General features: G+C 41.9%; 1 protein-coding gene across 1 annotated transcript; it reads right to left on the bottom strand.

Annotated features, from left to right (window-relative positions):
* Nucleotides 1-1,554: 1,554 nt before the first annotated feature.
* On the bottom strand, nucleotides 1,555-22,360 carry SYT13 (synaptotagmin 13). The gene is made up of 6 exons (XM_077287062.1): nucleotides 21,977-22,360; nucleotides 14,790-14,985; nucleotides 12,899-13,030; nucleotides 10,785-11,098; nucleotides 4,704-4,830; nucleotides 1,555-2,701 (listed from the first exon to the last, which is right to left on the bottom strand). Exons 1-6 carry the CDS (start codon nucleotides 22,145-22,147, stop codon nucleotides 2,394-2,396), a joined length of 1,248 nt encoding a protein of 415 aa, XP_077143177.1. The 5' UTR covers nucleotides 22,148-22,360; the 3' UTR covers nucleotides 1,555-2,393.
* Between the last annotated feature and the right edge of the window lie 253 nt (nucleotides 22,361-22,613).

The raw sequence follows: 22,613 nt of genomic DNA, 5'->3' as shown, positions 1-22,613 counted from the left end.
ACATTGAATGTTTCACAATACAATACAGTATAACAAAAGCTTGAGGTGTTTTATTTTTGACCATGCAGTAGTTGTCACATGAACGTAGTAGTGCAGCACGTTTATACACTGCAAAGAGAAAAATTACAGATATGACACACACTTCACAAGATGTGTCCTGTCCACCTTTCGCTTTAAATTCTAGAAAACGTGGAACCCACAAAAAATAACATGAAAGATTGTGATTTAACATCCACATAGAAGTGCTGTGAGGTGTGATTCACCCTAAAAACACCAGGGAGTCAAATGTCACGAACCACTCATGAAACTTAATGGGACTGCCCACTTTTTGGCACCCTGACATTTTTTAAGATTCATAGTCTGTGTGATTAATTCTTTCTTATGCCTTTTAATGATCAGAGCTTTATTTTCCCCAGATCCCCTGGCCTAAATAACATTCCCACTGCCATAAAACACCATTGGGTGGCCCTTACTGCATTCCGTGTATAAATGTCTGCAGTAAGCTCGTCAGCTCCCTTTATTGGTGGCTCAGTATCCTGCGGTACTGAGCAGAGTATCTTTGAATCCAGCTCTCCTTATCCCTCCCATCTCCATAGATTGATATAGGCAGCTGCAATTTGATTCATCTGGCAGTTTATGTTGTATTGAGGAAACTTTTGACTCCCCTTGTTTTTTGTCTTGCCCTTTGTGTGAAGAAAGGCGTAAGTTATGGCAAATGGGGTGAGATTGTGCTCGTATTCCTACCTCATACAATAGGTAACACAGTTACACACACTGCATCTATTTACATTTTCTATCTAATAACACATCATTTACCAAATAGAGACTCTGTCCTGAAAATATAAAAAAAAAAAATAATTCCAAGACTTCTCTTGCGCTGCACTTATTTTCTGGAGTGTTCTACCTCATTCTTTAAAAAGTGTTTTTTCTTCATAAATTAATCCAAAATGTAATTAATTAGTTTGCTTTATAAGCTTTAACATACCTTTTGGTAAAAAAAAAATATATATATAAATATATTCTCCTTCCAAAAAATTAAAGGGTTTATATAATATAATCTCTGAGAAGTCAATAAGAGTTTTCCATTACAGTATATATATATATATATATATATATATATATATATATATATATATATATATATATACATGCATTCTTTTTTCAATATATTGTGTGTGTGTGTGTATATACATATATATATATATAATTATATTGATCATATAACATATAAAATTATAAATATATATATACCCACAGTAATTATATATTACATTATGTGATGGAGGTCCAAAAATGCGCCAAAATATATTCACATATATATTCATTTTATTATGTACGTAATTGTTATTTAAAAAAAAAAAAAATATATATATATATATATATATATATATATATATATATATATATATATATATATATATAGGGGTATTTTTGGACCTCCATCACGTAATGTAATATATAATTACTGTGGGTGTATATATATTTATATATAATTTTATAATAATATGTTATATGACCAATATAATTTTTTATAAATATATATATATATATATATATATATATATATATATATATATATATATATATATATATAGTATATATATTTTAAATAATTATGTACATAATAAATATATATAGCATGTAAATGCATTACACAGGCGTCCCGCTGCTTTTATTGCACATTATATAATGCTTGATTTCCCTAGCGGTAGCGCTGCAGGGTAATTAAGCACTTGCTGCTCCACAGCAGATTACTACTGATTGCTGGAGATCCTAGCAGCAGAACACGTTGCGATCAGCTCATTATTGAGGGATTGATCTAACTAAATGGGACCATAACCTTTATGGACAGTCCATTATAAATACAAACTTTAGATGGCCTTCCTTGTATTGCAAGTAGCCATTATTCATGGTTAAAAGAATTTTACAAATAATAAGGCTTTATATCAATGATTACTTTGGGGAATGTAGTGAGGGATACATAATTGACCTGGAAACGTGTGAGAACGCCTACAGAAGAGCACTTATGTGGTCTTATGGCCCCTCCTAGGAGGAACAGCTGGCAGTTTTAACATCACAACTAGGGGCAAAGTCAGCACTAAGCAGAACTGGACAAGTGCCCGAGCCTATTAGTCCTGGCTGAGACCTACCAATGTGGGTAAAACCTCTCCTCTGCTGCCCCTATGTACCTGGACGAAAATGATACATTGTTGCATGGGAACAATTTGTTGACTTTGTTGCCTCTTTCTTAACTCCACTTCTAACAGATCTTTGCTTTCCTCCATATTGTTTTCGGTGATGAGACAGTCGGCCAATACATATAAAGTCATGGCAAGTCTGATACGACATCATGGCGTGAACAGGTCCGTGTATAATCTGACGCTGGACGACTTTTATGGGAGCAAACGGTGCCACATTGCTATTTGTCTCCTGGGATTACTTATCATCTCTCGCCAATGACTCTTTCCTGATCCAGTTCGATCTGACCCCAGATAACATGACCCAAGAGCTTGACTTGGTCCCCCGGAAGGCTCCTGACTGAGCATCCCCACCTCCATGCTGACTTCTCCCAGGAGTTCCGGTGGCACCTCGAACATGATCATCTCATTCCAGACCGGATTGATTTTGTGTTTTGCCCTTTTGCTTTGTTTCCTCTTGAGCCTTTGTGTCTGATGCCACAGAGTGACCTTGACGAACAGATCTACCAAGAGAGAAAAAAAGGTCACGATTGGGATTCTATGTACACACATTAGTCCCTAGGCAGGAAACCCCTCAAATTTACCATAAGGATGGTGGAAAGTTCCTACAGAGAGGTTCTCCAGGAAAAAAAAGAAAAATTGATACATGAAAAAATACAATGATAAATTATTTTATTTATTGATGCTCGTATTGTCTGGGGGGCAATTATAAAGCTTTCATATGAAGACAAATTATGATAGCGATCAACATAGGACCTAAAAATGGAATGGTAGTGGGTGTGGACCATCCCGAGTTTTGCTTTGGAGCCTCCGATGTCGGCGTACCTGGGGCTTTATTACATTTGGCACTTTGGTTTGTTTGGTGTTTGCTTAGTGACTTGTAGAACTGTATAACGAAGGTACACACAGAAGAAATGTGCCAAGTCCATCACCCACACAGAAGAAACGTGCCAAGTCCATCACCCACACAGAAGAAACGTGCCAAGTCCATCACCCACACAGAAGAAACGTGCCAAGTCCATCACCCACACAGAATAAACGTGCCAAGTCCATCACCCACACAGAAGAAACGTGCCAAGTCCATCACCCACACAGAATAAACGTGCCAAGTCCATCACCCACACAGAAGAAACGTGCCAAGTCCATCACCCACACAGAAGAAATGTGACAAGTCCATCACCATAATCAGTCCTGTGTTTCAGGACAGAGTTTTACTAAATTTTGGGGACAAGGTGATATGCTCTTCATCGACTGGAAGTTGTATCTCATTCCTACAACTTCCAGTCGATGAAAACCATATCACCCTGTCCCCAAAATTTTGTAAAACTCTGTCCTGAAACACAGGACTGATTATAGTTACATTAATTAGCTGAGGACCCTTGTGTCCATCAGACGACCCGGACACATTTGTATCCCCTGGAAGTAAACAATGATGGTTCTTATTGGTTGACGGCAATCGAAGCTCTACAAAATGAGCAGAAACTCATACAGCAAGAACATTGAAAAACTTTAGCTTTTAGTATCCAATAACTTAGATTCAATTTATATTCACTGAAACATTATCAGTATCTGCACTGATACGTTGTAACACATACTAGGCTGTGAGAAGTGGGAGCTAACACTGCAGATTTAAATATATAAATAGCCTCTTCAGAGGGAAGGAAACTTTATCTCTGGAGCCACTTATTGGATGTAGCAATCCTAAAAGTCAATATTGACCCTTTAATTAGTCTTGCCACGTAAATTAGGATAAGAAGCCAAACCAGAAAATTAATTTGCAGACACATGTTTCAGAGTTTCGCCCCACCTCAGTGCAAAGCAAGAGATCTGATTTGGCTAGGCACAAGGCCCCTGTCTAGGGGTCTAAGGAGGAAAGTTTCTCCTTGCGGAGAGTGCCAAGCCATGTTAAGGAGACTTATAGGCAATGGAATGGAATGCTCCTCTGGGAATTTAGATATACAATTAACCTTGTCAGAAGGAAAAGGGATTTGGATGTATGCCGGGTTGGTACTCCCCACAAAGACTTCTTACCTAGCCAAATCAGATCTCCTGCTTTGCACTGAAGAGGGGCAACACCCCTAAACACGTGTCTGCAAATGGAGTTTCTGTTTTGGATTCTTAGCCTAAGTCATGTGGCAAGGCTCATTAACGGATCAATATTGACTTATAGGATAGCTACGTGATGTTAGAGATACAGTCCTCTTCCTTCTGATGAGGCTATTTCCATATTTAAATTCCCAGAGGAGCATTGCATGGCCTATGAGCCTCCTTACTCCAGCTTGGCACTCCGTGCAAGGAGCAGCATTCCCACAGTAGATTTAATCACATGTGGTCAGGCTGTGAGCATCATTTATTACAAGAATGGACCCCATTAAAAAAATTGCATTTTGCTTCCAAAACAGCGCCACTTTAATTCATGGTTTTGCCAGGTATTGCAGCTAGTTCCTATTAAGTGCAGTTAAAAATGTCCACGTAGAGCCCAACAATGGGCAGCTATCCCCTTACCTTTGCCCACGAGATTGTTGCTCTGATCAGAATGTATATTTCGAGCTTTAATCAGCACCACAATGAGACGATTGGCAGCTGGAAGATAACTCATAGACAGGAGGACTTCACCGGACGAGTCCGTGTTCTGAGGATGAGAAGAACATACCGTGAGATGCGCAGGGGAGAACGACTCCTCTGCTTTATCACATCACTAGACATTCTGTAAGTCTGGATGCTCCTCCAATCACACATAGAGCTGCAATCACAATTCTGCCAATGCAATACGGAAACAGTCAGCGTTGTATCTAGTCGAAATATGAGCTAGCAAGTTACTGCTAACCCCAAATCTGCAGGATTGGATGCAATTATTGCACAATGGCTAAAAAAGGTAAATTGTGCAAACTCCAATCCTTTTCTTGGTGCCCAAACTTGGTTGCTACATTTCCTAGTTTATTGATTACGCAGAGTTGTTTAGACAACGTATGGTTGTATTATCCTGACACTGTATGATTGTATTATTTATGCGCTGTTTGTATTATTTGGGCTGTGTAACATTGTATTTTGTTTGCACCATATGGTAATATTATTTGGACATTGTATGATTGACTTTTAGTTTGTAAACTGTCTGCTTGTATAATTCCCTTTCTTGGGCAATGAATGATTGTATTATATGTATACTGTATTATATTATTTATTTATTTAGGCATTGTATGACTGTATTCTTTGCAGACACTGTTATCCTGACACCGAACGATTGTATTATTAGTACGTTGTATGGTAGTATCCTATTTGCACTGTGTAGTTGTATTATATCAGCACTGTATAGTTGTTTTATTATTGCATTGTTTGGTATTTCTTGGACACTGTATGGCTGTATTATTTGGGCACTCTTTAGTTGCACTATTTGCACACAGTAAGGTGTTATTATTTGGACACTGTATGATTGTATTATTTGGGCACACTCTAGTTATATAATTTGGACACTATATGATTGTATTATTTGGGCACTCCCTGGTTTTTTAATATGGATATTGTATGACTGTATTATGTGGGCACTATTTAGTTGCACTATTTGCACACAGTAAGGTTGTATTATTTGGACACTGTATGACTGTATTATGTGGGCACTCTTTGGTTGTATTTGGACACTATGACTGTATTATTTGGGCACACTCTGGTTATATAATTTGGACACTGTATGATTGTATTATTTGGGCACTCTTTAGTTGCATTATTTGCACACAGTAAGGTGTTATTATTTGGGCACTGTATGATTGTATTATTTGGGCACACTCTAGTTATATAATTTTGACACTGGGTAACTATTATAAAGCACTATTTGGTTGTACTTTTTGGACACTATATGATTGTATTGCTTGGGCACACCGTGGTTATTTAATATGGATAGTGTATGGCTGTTTTATGATGGCACTCTTTGGTTGTATTATTTGGACACTGTATGACTGTATTATTTGGGCACACTCTGGTTATATAATTTGGACACTGTATGGCTGTATTATGTGGGCACTCTTTGGTTGTTTTTTTGGACACTATAACTGTATTATTTGGGCACACTCTGGTTATATAATTTGGACACTGTATGGCTGTATTATTTGGGCACTCTTTGGTTGTATTTGTGGACACTATATGATTGTATTACTTGGCCACACCCTGGTTATTTAATATGGATATTGTATGGCTGCATTATGATGGCACTCTTTGGTTGCACTGTTTGCACACAGTATGGTTGTATTTAGACACTGCATTTTTGAACACCTAATGGTTGTATTCTTTGGGAACACTCTGGTTACATAATTTGGCCACTGTATGACTGTATTATGTGGGCACTATCTGACTGTATGATTATATAAAACCTATGCTGGCCCTGGGTATACTCTTCATCAGGGTCACAAAAGTTGATGCATGCCGTCGCACCCCACACTCCGGCTGTAAGGCATCCTGTCCTTTTCTTCATGCAGACAATATTTAGTTATTTCTGGTTAGCACCAAATGGATTTACTATCTGCAAACATCTACGGTAACTCATGCGGTATAAATAGGAATAAGTGGCTGTAAATGCTGCACCTCTGATCATCACACAGGTGCACGAAGCCGATCTGAGCATTTCTCTTTGTCTACTTTCCATAATTTCCCTGACACCAGGAGGATATTAAGGTGAGGATGGGGGGAGCGTATGAGCAGTGCTAAGAATAGCTGCAGGAACCGTCTGCCCTCCCCCCATACAAGTGAATCAGTGATGATCGGCACTAAAGGACCACTCCAGCAGATCTTCCATGACGCAGGAAGATGCCTCATCTGTAAACTAGGGCATGCACGGCCCAGTGCAGACCGCATGCAGCGCTACCGCGGCTGACGGGACTCATTATTTGCTGCGTTTCTTACTGAGCTGCTGTATTTCATAGATTTATTTTTTTATGAGCTATCGCCCGGGAGCGGATCTGCTGACGTCTTCTGCCTCAGTAATGAGATCTGCTGATTAATTCACTGCTGTACCTGTTATTACTCACAGATGGAGCAGAGCCGAGATTGCGATTTGGGTCAGCCAGTGGCTAGCCGGCAGGTAAACCTGTTGTGTCATCAAAATATTGTTTAAATCAGGTTTTTGTTACATTAATTAAAAACAAAAAATGTCAGTTTTATATTTTACACATCACAATCTGTATTTCAAATAAAAAGTAGAATTAAAATCTTTACTCTGACCCTATATTTTGTATTGGAGCAGGGGGTGGTATTATCAGTCATTGTGGATCCTGTGTTATCTACCCTATATAGAGGTATGACTAATAATACCTCTATATACAGTAGATAACACAGAATCCACCATTCACAATAGGTGATGTCACAGCTCACCTCCTCCTCCTGTACAATGACCGATACCTCTATATACAGTAGATAACACAGGATCCACCATTCACAATAGGTGATGTCACAGCTCACCTCCTCCTCCTGTACAATGACTGATAACCCCTCTATATACAGTAGATAACACAGAATCCACCATTCACAATAGGTGATGTCACAGCTCACCTCCTCCTGTACAATGACTGATATCATCTCTATGTACAGTAGATAGCACAGGATCCACCATTCACAATTGGTGATGTCACAGCTCTCCTTCTCCTCCTGTACAATGACTGATAACACCTCTATATATAGGAGATAACACAGGATCCACCATTCACAATAGGTGATGTCACAGCTCACCTCCTCCTCCTGTACAATGACTGATAACACCTCTATATACAGTAGATAACACAGGATCCACCATTCACAATAGGTGATGTCACAGCTCACCTCCTCCTCCTGTACAATGACTGATAGCACCTCTATATACAGTAGATAACACAGGATCCACCATTCACAATAGGAGATGTCACAGCTCACCTCCTCGTCCTGTGCAATGACTGATAACACCTCTATATACAGTAGATAACACAGGATCCACCATTCACAATAGGTGATATCACAGCTCACCTCCTCCTCCTGTACAATGGCTGTATATAGAGGTGTTATTAGTCATTGTACAGGAGGAGGAGGTGAGCTGTGACATCACCTATTGTGAATGGTGGATCCTGTGTTATCTACTGTATATAGAGGTGCTATCAGCCATTGTACAGGAGGAGGAGGTGAGCTGTGATATCACTTATTGTGAATGGTGGATCCTGTGTTATCTACTGTATATAGAGGTGTAATCAGTCATTGCACAGGACGAGGAGGTGAGCTGTGACATCTCCTATTGTGAATGGTGGATCCTGTGTTATCTACTGTATATAGAGGTGCTATCAGTCATTGTACAGGAGGAGGAGGTAAGCTGTGACATCACCTATTGTGAATGGTGGATCCTGTGTTATCTACTCTATATAGAGGTGTTATCAGTCATTGTACAGGAGGAGGTGAGCTGTGACATCACCTATTGTGAATGGTGGATCCTGTGTTATCTACTGTTATCTACTGTATATAGAGGTGTTATCAGTCATTGTACAGGAGGAGGAGGTGAGCTGTGACATCATCTTGTGAATGGTGAGTCCTGTGTTATCTACTGTATATAGAGGTGTTATCAGTCATTGTACAGGAGGAGGGGAGCTGTGACATCACCTATTGTGAATGGTGGATCCTGTGTTATCTACTGTATATAGAGGTGTTATCAGTCATTGTACAGGAGGAGGAGGTGAGCTGTGACATCATCTATTGTGAATGGTGGATCCTGTGTTGTCTACTGTATATAGAGGTGTTATCAGTCATTGTACAGGAGGAGGAGGTGAGCTGTGACATCACCTACTGTGAATGGTGGATCCTGTGTTGTCTACTGTATATAGAGGTGTTATCAGTCATTGTACAGGAGGAGGAGGTGAGCTGTGACATCACCTATTGTGAATGGTTGAGCCTGAGTTTTATGCATAAAGAGGTGTTATCAGTCATTGTACAGGAGGAGGAGAAAAGTACAGGTGATGCAAGTTTCTCAGCTTTAAAAAACTCAGCATCCTATAATTTTGTGCCGAAAAAACAAAAGCCATGGGTTCTGCTAAGCAGCTGCCTAACATTCTGAAAATGAAAATGGTGACGGCCGCAAAGCAATAGAAGGCTGCAAGAAGATAGAAAAGCGTTTTCAAGTTGCCCTTTCCTCAGTTCTAAATGTAGTTAAGAAATGACCGTTATCAGAAACAGTGGAGGTCAAGATAAGGTCTGGAAAACCAAGCAAAATTTTTGTTAGACCTGCTCATAGGTTTGCTAGAGAGGCAAATCAGAACCACCATATGACTGTAAAAGACCTTCAGAAACATTTAACAGACCCTGGAGTTGTGGTACATTGTTCTACTGTTCAGAGACACCTGATATGGCCTTCATGAAAGAGTCATCAGAAGAAAACCTCTCCCCTGAACTGATAGACTCTTGTCTGGCTACAAAAAGCGTCTACAACCTGTGGTACTTGGAAAAGGGGGTGCTACTAGGTACTAACCATGCAGAGTGCCAAAACTTTTGAATCAGACCATTTTCTTTTTTGTAATTTTTAAAGTGTAAAAGATGAAAATATGTATATTTTTGCCTAAAATACAAAGGAAATATGTCATCTGTAATTGTAGGCCTTTTAGATATCATTTCATCTTCAACTTGCTTAACTGTTGACAGTAACAGTAATTTTGGCCAGGAGTGCCCAAGCTTTTACATACCACTATAGATAGATGTGTTATCAGTCATTAATCCTGCCTCTGATGATAACGAAACTGCTGAAAACTCTTCCAGAAATCATAGGAAGTATGAGTATAAAAAAGCCCTAGTGTTCAGTGTGAAAATGGCAAGATTATTATTTTTTTTATTACAGATTGTTACATTGTTAATATTGGTAATACATGCAACCAAAAACCTGATTTAAACAAAAGGTAATTTTCTAATAATAGTTTCCAGTTTCCCTTTAAAATATGTTTCCATCATTAACATTTATCTCATCTATCTCTGTGGCGTCCCCAGTCCTACTGAGATCAACCAACTCACAGGATGACATTGCTATTCTAAAGCTGGCCATATCTAGCTCTCAGGACTTGTCATTCTGCTATTAACCCTGTTTTGTCCAGGTATAACCAGGGGACCACATTCAGTTTTTACTGCAGGCTGTAAAGTGAAAACTTTTTTCTTTTAGAAGGCTGCAATATCGTGTTTAGCCACTAGATGTCAGCATATGTGAAAACTGCAATATTTCATATTCTAACATTTTCTGGGACCCTGAGGTTCACCAATAGTGCTGTGACCACATCCAGTTTTAATGCAGGCTGTAAAGTGAGACTTTTTGTTTTAAATACTGCAATAACGTTTTAGGCCACCAGGTGTCAGCACATTTAAACTGCAATATTTCATATTTTAACTTAAACATCAGGAATATCTGACACTTTCTCCCCCTTTTCTGGGGCCCTGAGGTTCACCAATAGTGCTGTGACCACATCCAGTTTTACTGCAGGCTGTAAAGTGAGATTTTTTGTTTTAAATACTGCAATACCGTGTTTGGCCACTAGATGTCAGCACATTTAAACTGCAATTTTTTCATATTTTAACATAAACGTCAGGAATATCCGACATTTTCTCCACCTTTTCCGGGGCCCTGAGGTCCACCCATCGTGCTGTGCCAAAAGGAATGCCCACGTTAGCCAGGCTCAGGGTGATTTCTCCAGCCACCTGATGTCGAGAGAAGCGATCGCAATTTCTTAGGGTGAGGGTCAACGTGGCATCGGCTCTGTCCTCCTCCTTCAAAGGAAAGAGCAGAGCTTCTTCCCACACCGTGTGGGCCTTTCTTTTTACAAGTGCTGTTTGCGCCTCCGTCTGGCCATCATGAGTATTTAATGCTCCCAGGACGTAGCAGTGACTCCCACAATCCTCCTCTCCTGACAGCAACGCCCCTACAGCTGCAATATATCAACATAGGGTTAATTTTTTTATTTTTTTACCAATATTTAGGAAAAAAAATGTTTGTTTAATAAAAAAATGGATTTTTGCCAAATTAATCACACCATGTAAAAATTGCTCTCTGCCGGTTAAGGGCTAACTCTTTTTTTTTTTTTGCAGCGTATGCATTAATCAGGGTGAAAATATTACCAATCAGCAGCATTATTAGAGGGGCAGGTAAAGACCTAATATAAGAGGACACAAGAAAACAGCTCCACAAATCTCAGCTTCCGGGACCCTTGTGGGCTTGAACTCTTGAAGGAGCAGGGAAAACCAATCAGAAGCTGACTTTTAGTTACAGCAAACTTTCTCAGTTTGTGATTGGCTTGTGAGTGTCTGAGGCTGCATACCATTGGCTGACAGTTGTGCCAATTATTTTTTTTGCCCAACTCCTACGAGTATTGCATCATCTTACATTATGTGAACTTCTTCTGGGCAATTGACATTTTTTTCACTTAAATGCATGAACGTAGAGCTGAAAACAATTATTTGCAATTGATTTTCATTAAAACGTTTGGCTTCTGGATATTGCTGGATTCAGAATGAGTGTATTGAGGATCGATCAGTGAGCTTCTTTTGACAGGGAGTTTATAACTCTCTTATCTGTCTTTTTTATGCTCTTTTCACTTGATTTCACTTGAAGTTCAGTTCAACTTTGATGTAGTCTGAAGTACATAGGAGTTCAGAAAAAGACATAAAAGAGTTAAAGGGGTTGTTTTACCCAGCGCCGGCTCCTGCTGCTCATTTAGCTGCTCCACATCAACAGAGCAGCTCTTCGATGTCATGCTGATTGACAGCCAGCTCCCCATAGTTAGTTGGCTGTCAATCACCATGACATCAGCAGTAACACCCCGTCAACAGAGCAGCTCTTCTGTTTTCCAGCTGTTCTTTCGATGGGGCATAACTGCCGATGTCATGTTGATTGACAGCCAGCTCCCCATAATTAGTTGGCTGCCAATCACCATAACGTCAGCAGTCACGCCCCGTCTACAGAGCAGCTCTTCTGTTTTCCAGCTGTTGTGTTGACAGGGCGTGACTGCTGATGTCATGCTGATTGACAGCCAACTATGGGGAACTGGCTGTCAATCAGCATGACATCAGCAGTCATGCCCCATCGACAGAGGAAAGCAGCAGAGAAGCCACTGCTCTGTTTATGTGACTTCAGTGGAACTCGTTGAATTACCGACAGGAGAGGTCTGTGATGGCAGAGACCTGCGCTTGGGACAACACGCAGCTTGTTAGCTTAGTTCTTAAGCCAGTAGTAAAAAATTAATTAGTTCTCAATAACCCAGAGCAAGCTCACTGACAGATTCTCAGTTAACTCAATCTGCAGTCAGCAATGTGCAGGGAAGCTAAGAGCTAAGAAAAGCCAAAGCGACACAACATTTTTTAATGAAACAATAGAAAAATTAATTTTCTCTCACAATACATGCACTTTGTCCATATTCATAGCCGTGGTGGACAAAGAACCGATGAACGTGTGCGGCGGCATTGTTTAACATATTTTTCAGATCCAGAGGAACTTTCTAATATGGCGTCCACAAGAAAATGTGCCTGACACATCGGCTGCCATAAGCCTGCAGGCTGGAATAGTTTCCTGTGTTACAGCCATGAATATACAGCTGTGAAGAACTAGACCCCTGGGGAGTATCACTGAATATTAATACGCAGCATCCGCACGTGTCTATACTCTTACTTGGGTCTCCTTATCTCCATATAATGAAAATTCATCACCACATATCATGAATAGATATATTTACCTTCAAGGAAAGACACACATAACTCTGCCGTCTGACGGTCGTACCCCAGAGAATAGCGCAGTTTTGGTGCGTGAAGAAAAGGGCTCAGCTTCTCATCATCCTCATGATCAGGAGAGTTATGGGGGATCTGGTCTGGAGATTATAAGTATAAGGTATTAATGGATGGATAGATAATAAATGATAGATAGATAATAGATAGATAATATATTATAGATAATAGACAATAGATAGATGATAGATCATAGATTCTAGATAAATAATAGATAGATATAGATAGATAGACAGATATATATATATATATATATATACAGTATATATATATAGATAATGATGGATAGATAATAGATAGACAGATATATATAATAGATAGATAAAGATAGATAATAGTTGTATAGGTAGATAATATATAAATATTGATAGATGGTAGATGATAGATAATAGGTACTGTAGCTGCAGATGATGCGTCCTGTCATTCTCCTATGTGTGTATGGCTCATCACTGTATACATACTACTACTACTTCTCTCCACAATGACTCCCATCATCCTGTATTACACACGGGCTGAGATCGCTCCTCTCTGTGAATATTGGATGTCGCTGTAACCCAGGAGTCCTCAGCGCTCAGATCCGCAGTCATTACCCCCAGACTTTGTTCTCTCCTGGAATATCAATCATTCTGGCTGCCTAATAATGGAGATCAGTCACAGCTGCATTTTTCCAAACTTTCGGTCGTCATCCCTTTAATATTGCAGATCAAACAACAAAACGTAGTTTCCCTTTAAGCATGTGCCATAGTAATGGAGATTCTTTGTAAGCTGAAGCATCATCACATTGATACAAAGTATCACCGAGTGCTATTGATGTCAGGGGGCTCTCCAGTGTAAGTTCTGGGCAGCAGGAAGCGCCCAGACGAGACCCAAATCCACAGCATGAGCCGCCAGGAAATCTTGTTCTTCAGCGGATTAATTAGGATCCCGAATATATCTCCATAAACATCTTGGTCACACGTGCCTTCCCTTTCTTCCACTTTTTTTTTTCTTTCTGGGATAGTAAAATATTCTGGCAACTATTGACAAGCTGAGGTTGATTGATTTAGTTTTTTTTTTTTTAAATTGTCTATGTTTACTACACTTTTCTTGAGCAGGCTGTGGCCTTGATTGGCTCGTTACAAACTTCTTCAACCCCTTTTTTAGGTGAATTTACTTATTTAGCTTCAGGACCCCTATTTGAGGCTGAATGATCAATCATAACATGTTGTCTGCCTGTAGCCACCACTAGGGGGAGCTCACAGCCTACATGGCTCCTGTTGCACTATATAAACCCATCTACATTGAGCTCCCCCTAGTGGTGGCTGCAGGCGGACAGAATTTTATCATATAGCTGTAGTTTTACAGAGGATTTGGTGCTCAGACTTCTATAATAATATTTTATACTTACAATTCATTACTTAGCTTCCAAATAATATGCTTTCTGATAGTAATAAAAACATACAGTTCCTGTTTTACAATGGATTATCCACCTGCTAATCTGCAAGTTGGTGCATGTAGGAGGAAACTAAAGCATGCCCCCAGCGCAGTACATGCTAACTATATCCTGTTTTACAAACAACAGGTAATTCCAGTTTTTGCTCCCCTGGGCACATACTGGTCACAAGTTTTAATATTTGTATTGGGTGCCTTGGGGTTTCCACCATAGAAAGTCCTAGAACTAAAAACTAGACATGAAATTAAAGGGATTGTGTCATCAAGTGAAGACCCTCTCTCCCCACCATTGATGAAGTCCCAACAATCTCACATCCACATAGAAAAGAATGAAGACACAAGACAATCCCTTTAACGTTTACCAACATGGTTAATATCACTTTAAGAATTTCCATGTCCCCATTCTCGCACCTGAGACTAAACCTCCTGAGATAGTTTCCACTGGTTTGTTCTCATCCTTCGCATCTTGCTGGTCGTTCCCTGCAACCTTCAAAGCTTGGTCTTTGCAATTAACCATCTCCGGGGACGTTTCCTTGCTGGAAATGAAGTGCGGGAAGCGAAGCTTTGCCTGTGGCTGAACCGGCTCAGTGCATCTGTAGACATTCATCTGATGGGAGAGATGGAAGGAAGAGAGATGAGCGACGGAAGAGAGGGGAAGATGAAAGAGAAGGAAAGTTCCGAAATGTTCCGATTACAAAATATATATGCGATAGAATGTAACTTTGAGGGCAGCCCAATGGCTCAGTGGTTAGCACTGTATGGTGGCTCAATGGTCTGCACTGTATGGTGGCTCAGTGGTTAGCACTGTATGATGGCTCTGTGGTTAGCACTGTATGGTTGCTCAGTAGTTAGCACTGTTGCTCTGCAGCGCTGGGGTCCTGGTTTCAAATCCCACCAAGGACAACATCTGCAGGGAGTTTTATGTTCTCCCCACATTTGCGTAGGTTTCCTCCCACACTCCAAAGACATAGTGGTAGGGAATTTAGACTGTGAGCCCCAATGGGGACAGGTGATGGCTGTAAAGCGCTGTGGAATTAATGGCAGTAAATAAGTAAATGTATAGATTCCCATCTAAGGCTCTGTTTATTATTATAGCGCCATTTATTCCATGGCGCTTTACATGTGAGGAGGGGTATACATAATAATAACATGTACAATAATCTTAAACAATACATGTCATGACTGGTACAGGAGGAGAGAGGACCCTGCCCGCGAGGGCTCACAATCTACAAGGGATGGGTGAGAATACAGTAGGTGAGGGTAGAGTTGGTCGTGCAGCGGTTTGGTCGATCGGTGGTTACTGCAGGCTGTAGGCTTGTCGGAAGAGGTGGGTCTTCAGGTTCTTTTTGAAGGTTTCTATGGTAGGCGAGAGTCTGATGTGTTGTGGTAGAGGGTTCCAGAGTAGGGGGGAAGCACGGGAGAAATCTTGTACACGATTGTGGGAAGAGGAGATAAGAGGGGAGTAGAGAAGGAGATCTTGTGAGGATCGGAGGTTGCATGCAGGTAAAGGTACCTTCACACTAAGCGACTTTACAACGATAACGATAGCGATCCGTGACGTTGCAGCGTCCTGGATAGCGATATCGTTGAGTTTGACACGCAGCAGCGATCAGGATCCTGCTGTGAGATCGCTGGTCGTTGCTGAAAGTCCAGAACTTTATTTCGTCGCTGGATCTCCCGCAGACATCGCTCTCCTGTGTAAGTGCCGGCCGTAAAGCAGAGCGGTGACGTCACCGCTCTGCTCTGTGGGAGATGCCGGAGATGTTCGGCGCTGACACAGGATGCTGGAGGAGTGCAGGGAAGCGAACGCTGGGCACCGGAATGTGAGTATGTGGTTTTTTTTTTTTTACGTTTACGCTGGTAACCAGGGTAAACATCGGGTTACTAAGCGCGGCCCTGCGCTTAGTAACCCGATGTTTACCTTGGTTACCAGGGGACTTCGGCATCGTTGGTCGCTGGAGAGCCGTCTGTGTGACAGCTCTCCAGCGACTACACAACGACTAAACAGCGACGCTGCAGCGATCAACATCGTTGTCTGTATCGCTGCAGCGTCGCTTAGTGTGAAGGTACCTTAAGTATCGGGAGACGAGGTCACAGATGTATGGAGGAGACAGGTTGGGGATGGCTTTGTATGTCATAGTTAGGGTTTTGTACTGGAGTCTCTGAATAATGGGGAGCCAGTGAAGGGATTGACAGAGGGGAGAGGCCGGGGAATAGCGGGGGGACAGGTGGATTAGTCGGGCAGCAGAGTTTAGAATAGATTGGAGGGGTGCGAGAGTGTTCGAGGGGAGGCCACAGAGCAGGAGGTTGCAGTAGTCAAGGCGGGAGATGATGAGGGCATGGACTAGGGTTTTTGCAGATTTTTGGGTGAGGAATGTACAGATCCAGGAGATATCTTAGAGTTGGAGTTAGCAGGTGGTGGAAAGGGCTTGGATATGCGGTTTGAAGGAGAGATCAGAGTCCAGGGTTACCCCGAGACAGCGAGCTTGTGGGACTGGGGAGAGTGGGCAGCCATTTATCTTGATGGATACTTCCGTTGGGGTGGCGTGAGATGGGGGAAAGATGATGAATTCTGTTTTGTCCATGTTAAGTTTCAGAAATCTAGCAGAGAAGAAGGATGAAACAGTGGACAGACATTGAGGGATTCTGGTTAGTAGGGAGGTGATATCTGGTCCAGAGATGTAGATCTGTGTGTCATCAGCATAGAGGTGATACTGAAAGCCATGAGATTCTATGAGCTGTCCCAGGCCAAAAGTGTAAATGGAGAAGAGCAGGGGCCCTAGCACTGAACCTTGCGGGACTCTGACAGATACGGGGCGAGGTGGGGAGGTGGTGTGTGAGTGGGAGACGCTGAATGCCCAGTCTGTTAGGTATGACGAGATCCAGGATATTGCCAAGTCTGTGATGCCAAGAGATGAGAGGGTCTGTAGTAATAGTGAATGGTCCACTGTGTCAAAGGCAGAGGACAGGTCCAGGTGGAGGAGGACAGAGTAATATAGAAGGCAGAGGACAAGTCCAAGAGGAGGAGGACAGAGTAGTGTAGAACGCAGATGACAGGTCCATGAGAAGGACAGAGTAGTGTAGAAGGCATAGGACAAGTCCAGGAGGAGGACAGAGTAGTGTAGAAGCAGGGCAGGTTCAGGAGGAGGAGGACAGAGTAGTGTAGAAGCAGAGGACAGGTCAAGGAGGAGGAGGACAGAGTAGTGTAGAACGCAGATGACAGGTCCATGATGAGGAGGACAGAGTAGTGTAGAAGGCATTGGACAAGTCCAGGAGGAGGACAGAGTAGTGTAGAAGCAGGGCAGGTTCAGGAGGAGGAGGACAGAGTAGTGTAGAAGCAGGGCAGATTCAGGAGGAGGAGGACAGGGTAGTGTAGAAGGCAGAGGACAGGTCCAGGAGGAGGAGGACAGAGTTGTGTAGAAGCAGAAGACAGGTCAAGGAGGAGGAGGACAGAGTAGTGTAGAACGCAGATGACAGGTCCATGATGAGGAGGACAGAGTAGTGTAGAAGGCATTGGACAAGTCCAGGAGGAGGACAGAGTAGTGTAGAAGCAGGGCAGATTCAGGAGGAGGAAGACAAAGTAGTGTAGAAGCAGGGCAGATTCAGGAGGAGGAGGACAGAGTAGTGTAGAAGGCAGAGGACAGGTCCAGGAGGAGGACAGAGTTGTGTAGAAGCAGAGGACAAGTCCAGGAGGAGGAGGGCAGAGTATTGTAGAACACAGATGACAGGTCCATGATGAGGAGGACAGAGTAGAGTAGAAGGCATAGGACAAGTCCAGGAGAAGGACAGAGTAGTGTAGAAGCAGGGCAGGTCCATGATGAGGAGGACAGAGTAGTGCAGAAGGCATAGGACAAGTCCAGGAGGAGGACACAGTAGTGTAGAAGGCAGAGGACAGGTCCAGGAGGAGGAGGACAGAGTTGTGTAGAAGCAGAGGACAGGTCCATGAGGAGGAGGACAGAGTAGTATAGAAGGAATAGGACAAGTCCAGGAGAAGTATGTCAAACAGAAATCAGTCCCAGGAGTTTCCCACCTGAAGAAGACGGTGTTTACTGTTGAAACGCGTTGTGGTAAACTACATATGTTGTCTGAGTTTTCTTCAGCGCTCCTGGGACTGATTTCTGTTTGACATACGCTCTTATCCTCCCTTGGAGGTATTCAGCTGGAGCTGCGGTGGTGCTCGACATCTCCCCTTCCCTGGGTTGATTCCTCTGCGCTCCCCTGTGACTGCTTTCACTTATTTTTAAGTCTAGGAGAAGGACAGAGTAGTGTAGAAGCAGGGCAGGTCCAGGAGGAGGAGGACAGAGTAGTGTCGCTTTCCGTTTATCTGTTCTATTTAGGACATGCACCCAGAACTTTTTCTTCTGACCTGATAATAAACAACAAACAGAAACCTGACGGACCCCTTATAAATCAATGCAGACCGCTGGGACCCACAGATCCTAAAAGGATAAGGTCCTTGAGCTGAGGTAAAGAGCTAAGGTTCCAGTCTCTATATTGTTAAATTAGAACTGTACTTTCAACAAACGCTGCATTCATCAGTAGCACAGGCAAATATAAGTAATTTTGCAATTTATCTTATCAGACAAATCTGCTTCTTTCTCCACTTACGAGCTACTTCTTCCACTCTCTCCTGCCTCCCGAACTCATCATTCATTCTGAAAAAGCTGCTCAACTCTGGCAAGATGCAGTGTCTGGTCACACCTGCTCTATGGAAAGGGGAGGGGATGGGAGCAGGGAGTAACAAAGTGAGAAAACAAGCAGGTGGAGACACATAAAGATTGTGCTGAGCTTTCTAACAAGTCTTTTACCTCTCTCAATAGCTGGATTCAAATCTGCATTGCGCAGTACTGCTGTATAATTACCTCCATGCTGTTCCTGGGTGCTAACTATGGAATGAAGAGCAGGGCTATATCTCTGTGCGTGGTGCTATGTATTGGAGACATCATAGGAGCTAGTCTGCTCCCTCCAGTTTAAAGTCAATTGAAAATTAAAAGAGAAAGGAGCTGCTGAAAAGGGGAAAAATAGTGAACATGCAGAATACAAGTCATATAATGGCCAGACGTAGTGTTTTTTCTTATGTACACAGGACAGCTTATTCTGAAAAGTTACTAGAAGAAAGTATAGCACCCCTTTAACTTTAATGTGATGTGTATACTTCTTTATCTAGTGAGCTCCCCCTAGTGGTGGGTTATTGATGTCACAATAAGGAAAATGTCATATAAGATACTAGGAGAGTCTCTTCATAATCTGAAAATACCAAAATGTGACACCCCCTGTATGTATAGACTGCAAAATACTTCCACATATTTTACTTGACAATGGAAACCACATAGAATTGATAGATTATATTCTTGCAGAAAATTGACCAAAACATCTCGTAGGTATATGGACAACAGTGCAACCACTGCAAATATTGTCTGCCATCACTATCATGATACAAGAGGCTCTAGCGCTGAATTTATCTCGCTGCCTTCTTTACATTAATCTAATCTTATTATAGGCTAAATTCTAGTATATATGTAGCCACCACTAGGGGGAGCTACCTGTATACAGATTCATATAGCGTCAAAGAGTTCAATGTGATACAGTTACAATGAGCTCCCCCTAGTGGTGGCTGCAAGAAACATTTCATATTTTACTTCTCTAACTTTCTGTATGTAAAATATGAAATTAATGTATATGAATATGTAAAGAAAGTCAAATATCCCAGATTATTGAATGAGCATAGAAAAGAATACAAATTAATCTTACCGTACAAAATGGAACAAAAAGAGGGTCTTAAAAGTGTCTGCTGCACTGATTTGTGTTATCGCCCATGATGCATGAGATAATAGCAGAAGGTAATAGAAAAAAAAACATGAAGAGAACAGTCGACGGACAGCGCCCCCTCTGTTCATAGGTTATGACTGGTTTTGTGTTAATTTAGAAAAGTTTGACCTGCAATACCAGGCACGGCCTGATGCCAACAGTGGCGCTGTTTTTAGAAATAAAGCAAGTTCTTTGTTCTCTTAACCTCCTTCAAGTTCTTTGTTCTCTTACCCTCCTTGTATGATTCTGCAAGATCTGAAATGGATATTTCATTTCTCAGGCCTGAAGATATCAGGCAGAAGGAGAAGTACCATGGCGTCCATGACCCGGGGAGACCCTGCGCTCGGCTCCTCTCTGAATCCACGTACACATGTGGCACTGACATCTCTTCCCCACGTTGCTTGGTTACTTTTTGGCCTCAGAAGAATTTCTGCCTATATCTGTGCAGAGTTTTATGGTAACGTGACGCGTCCTGGGGCCTATTATCTATCTACCTACCTATTATCTATCTAACTATTATCTATCTATCTATCTATCTATCTATCTATCTATCTATCTTTCTATCTATCTATCTATCTATCTATCTATGTATTATCTATCTATTATCTATCTATCTATCTATCTATCTATCTATCTATCTATCTATCTATGTATTATCTATCTATTATCTATCTATCTATCTATCTATCTATCTATCTATCTATCCCAAATCTCTCTATTTTTGCTAGGTCCTGGAGTCTGTATCTATGTCAGTTTTTCTATTTATAAAGATGTTGAGTAGAAATCTGTAAAGTGATTTTATAGCGATATTCTGTTTGCATTTGTCTCCATTTTGCTCTCATATTTTTGTGGATGATGGATCTCTTTATCTATGGTGACATAACCCTTTAATCTCATTCTCTCCAGAGCGCAGCTGCTCATTTCACCCAATAACAGTACATTGGATGGACAGATTTCTTAGAAGGAATTTTCCACCTTACAAGAAGGTCCCACTTGTTTGGCTCAAACATGAAGACCTGAGGATTCATCCCTTATTATATCTCTGTATCTGGCAGAGTGTTCCTGATAAGAAGCTCCCCGTGTACCCTCCATAGCACAGGGGTAAATGAAGAAATCCTGACTACTTGCAGCGACCACCAGAGGGAGCTGAGGAGCTTAGTGCACACTGTTTATTCAACAAGATAGTATGCAGGAAGCTCCCAGGCTCCCCCTAGTGGCGACTGCAGGAAGCTAGAATGTAATAACTTCTCTCTATGCCATTCAGGTCAATCCAAGTCTTTATTATCAGATGTGAACGGAGCCCCTCAATCTTAAGATCATAGACTGGACAGCAGTTTAGGACTTGCAGCACTGACAATTTCCAACAGTTACTTCCCATTCTTTTTAATGATTGAGTAGGATGATTCAAGATGTTCTAAAGCAGCTGGCACCATTCTATCTGCAGATCATTATAGGATGGCAGTGAGGCCAGGACATGGTGATTAACCCCTGTAGTATCACAGCTCTAGATTATTAATTATCTTAACGAGTGCAGATCATTAATGTGTGGCGATGTCAGGGGTGACGCTATACTAATGTGTCAGGAGGATTTATGTTACTTCTCATGTGGAGCTAAAAAATGTAAAACTCGCCCCTTCTGTATATTGCTATATCAGCGAGGTGTTATTACTGTATGTGGGGGACCCCCGCACCCATCCTCAGCGCCCTCTCCAGCCCCCATCACAACAATGAAATAACGAAGCATTGACACATGAGCCCATAATGTCCCGCGGGTGGCCCCGGCCACTTACCACTTGCCCAGGTTGCAGCACGCTGGCCATGGTCACTGGTGTGCCCTCCCCGCTGTCGGGGGGCTTCTTTTTATGCAAATATTTGCACAAACATATCAGTCCGCACAAAGAAAGGAAGCCCACGGCAGTGCCCAGGGTGGCCCCCATGGCTATTGCAGGGGCCAACATCATGAGGGTATTTAGGTGCCTGGTGCAGCGAGGTTCAGGGTGGCACCATCACTCCATGGCACCGGTCTCGGAGCCGGCAGATGGCTTCCTAGTTCCTGAAGTGTCGAGGATTGTGAGATCAGCGCTGGCTTCTCTCAATGAGCGGGGATGAGGGGCACTCCAGGGAAAAGGGAGGTCTCGCCTCCCGTACGTCACATAATATCCTGCGCTCCCTGATCTGCCCGAGGGCTCACAACGTGCAACCGGGAAGGGAGAACACGGCAGCTGGCTCCACAAAGTATTATTATGTGCCGATCTACGGGGCACAAAGACCGCGCTGATCACAGAATATCTGCGGGAGCTCAAAAAGGGTTCATCTGTAATAATAATAATAATAATAATAATAATAATATTATAATAGATAAATAATGATAATGTTGTTATCCTTACCTACATATATACACATACCTAAATACATATATATGTCTGT

Source organism: Ranitomeya variabilis, chromosome 2 (assembly GCF_051348905.1).
Source record: "Ranitomeya variabilis isolate aRanVar5 chromosome 2, aRanVar5.hap1, whole genome shotgun sequence".
NCBI lineage: Eukaryota > Metazoa > Chordata > Amphibia > Anura > Dendrobatidae > Ranitomeya > Ranitomeya variabilis.
Note: the sequence above shows the minus strand (reverse complement) of the source record. Positions and strands in the feature narration are given on the sequence as shown.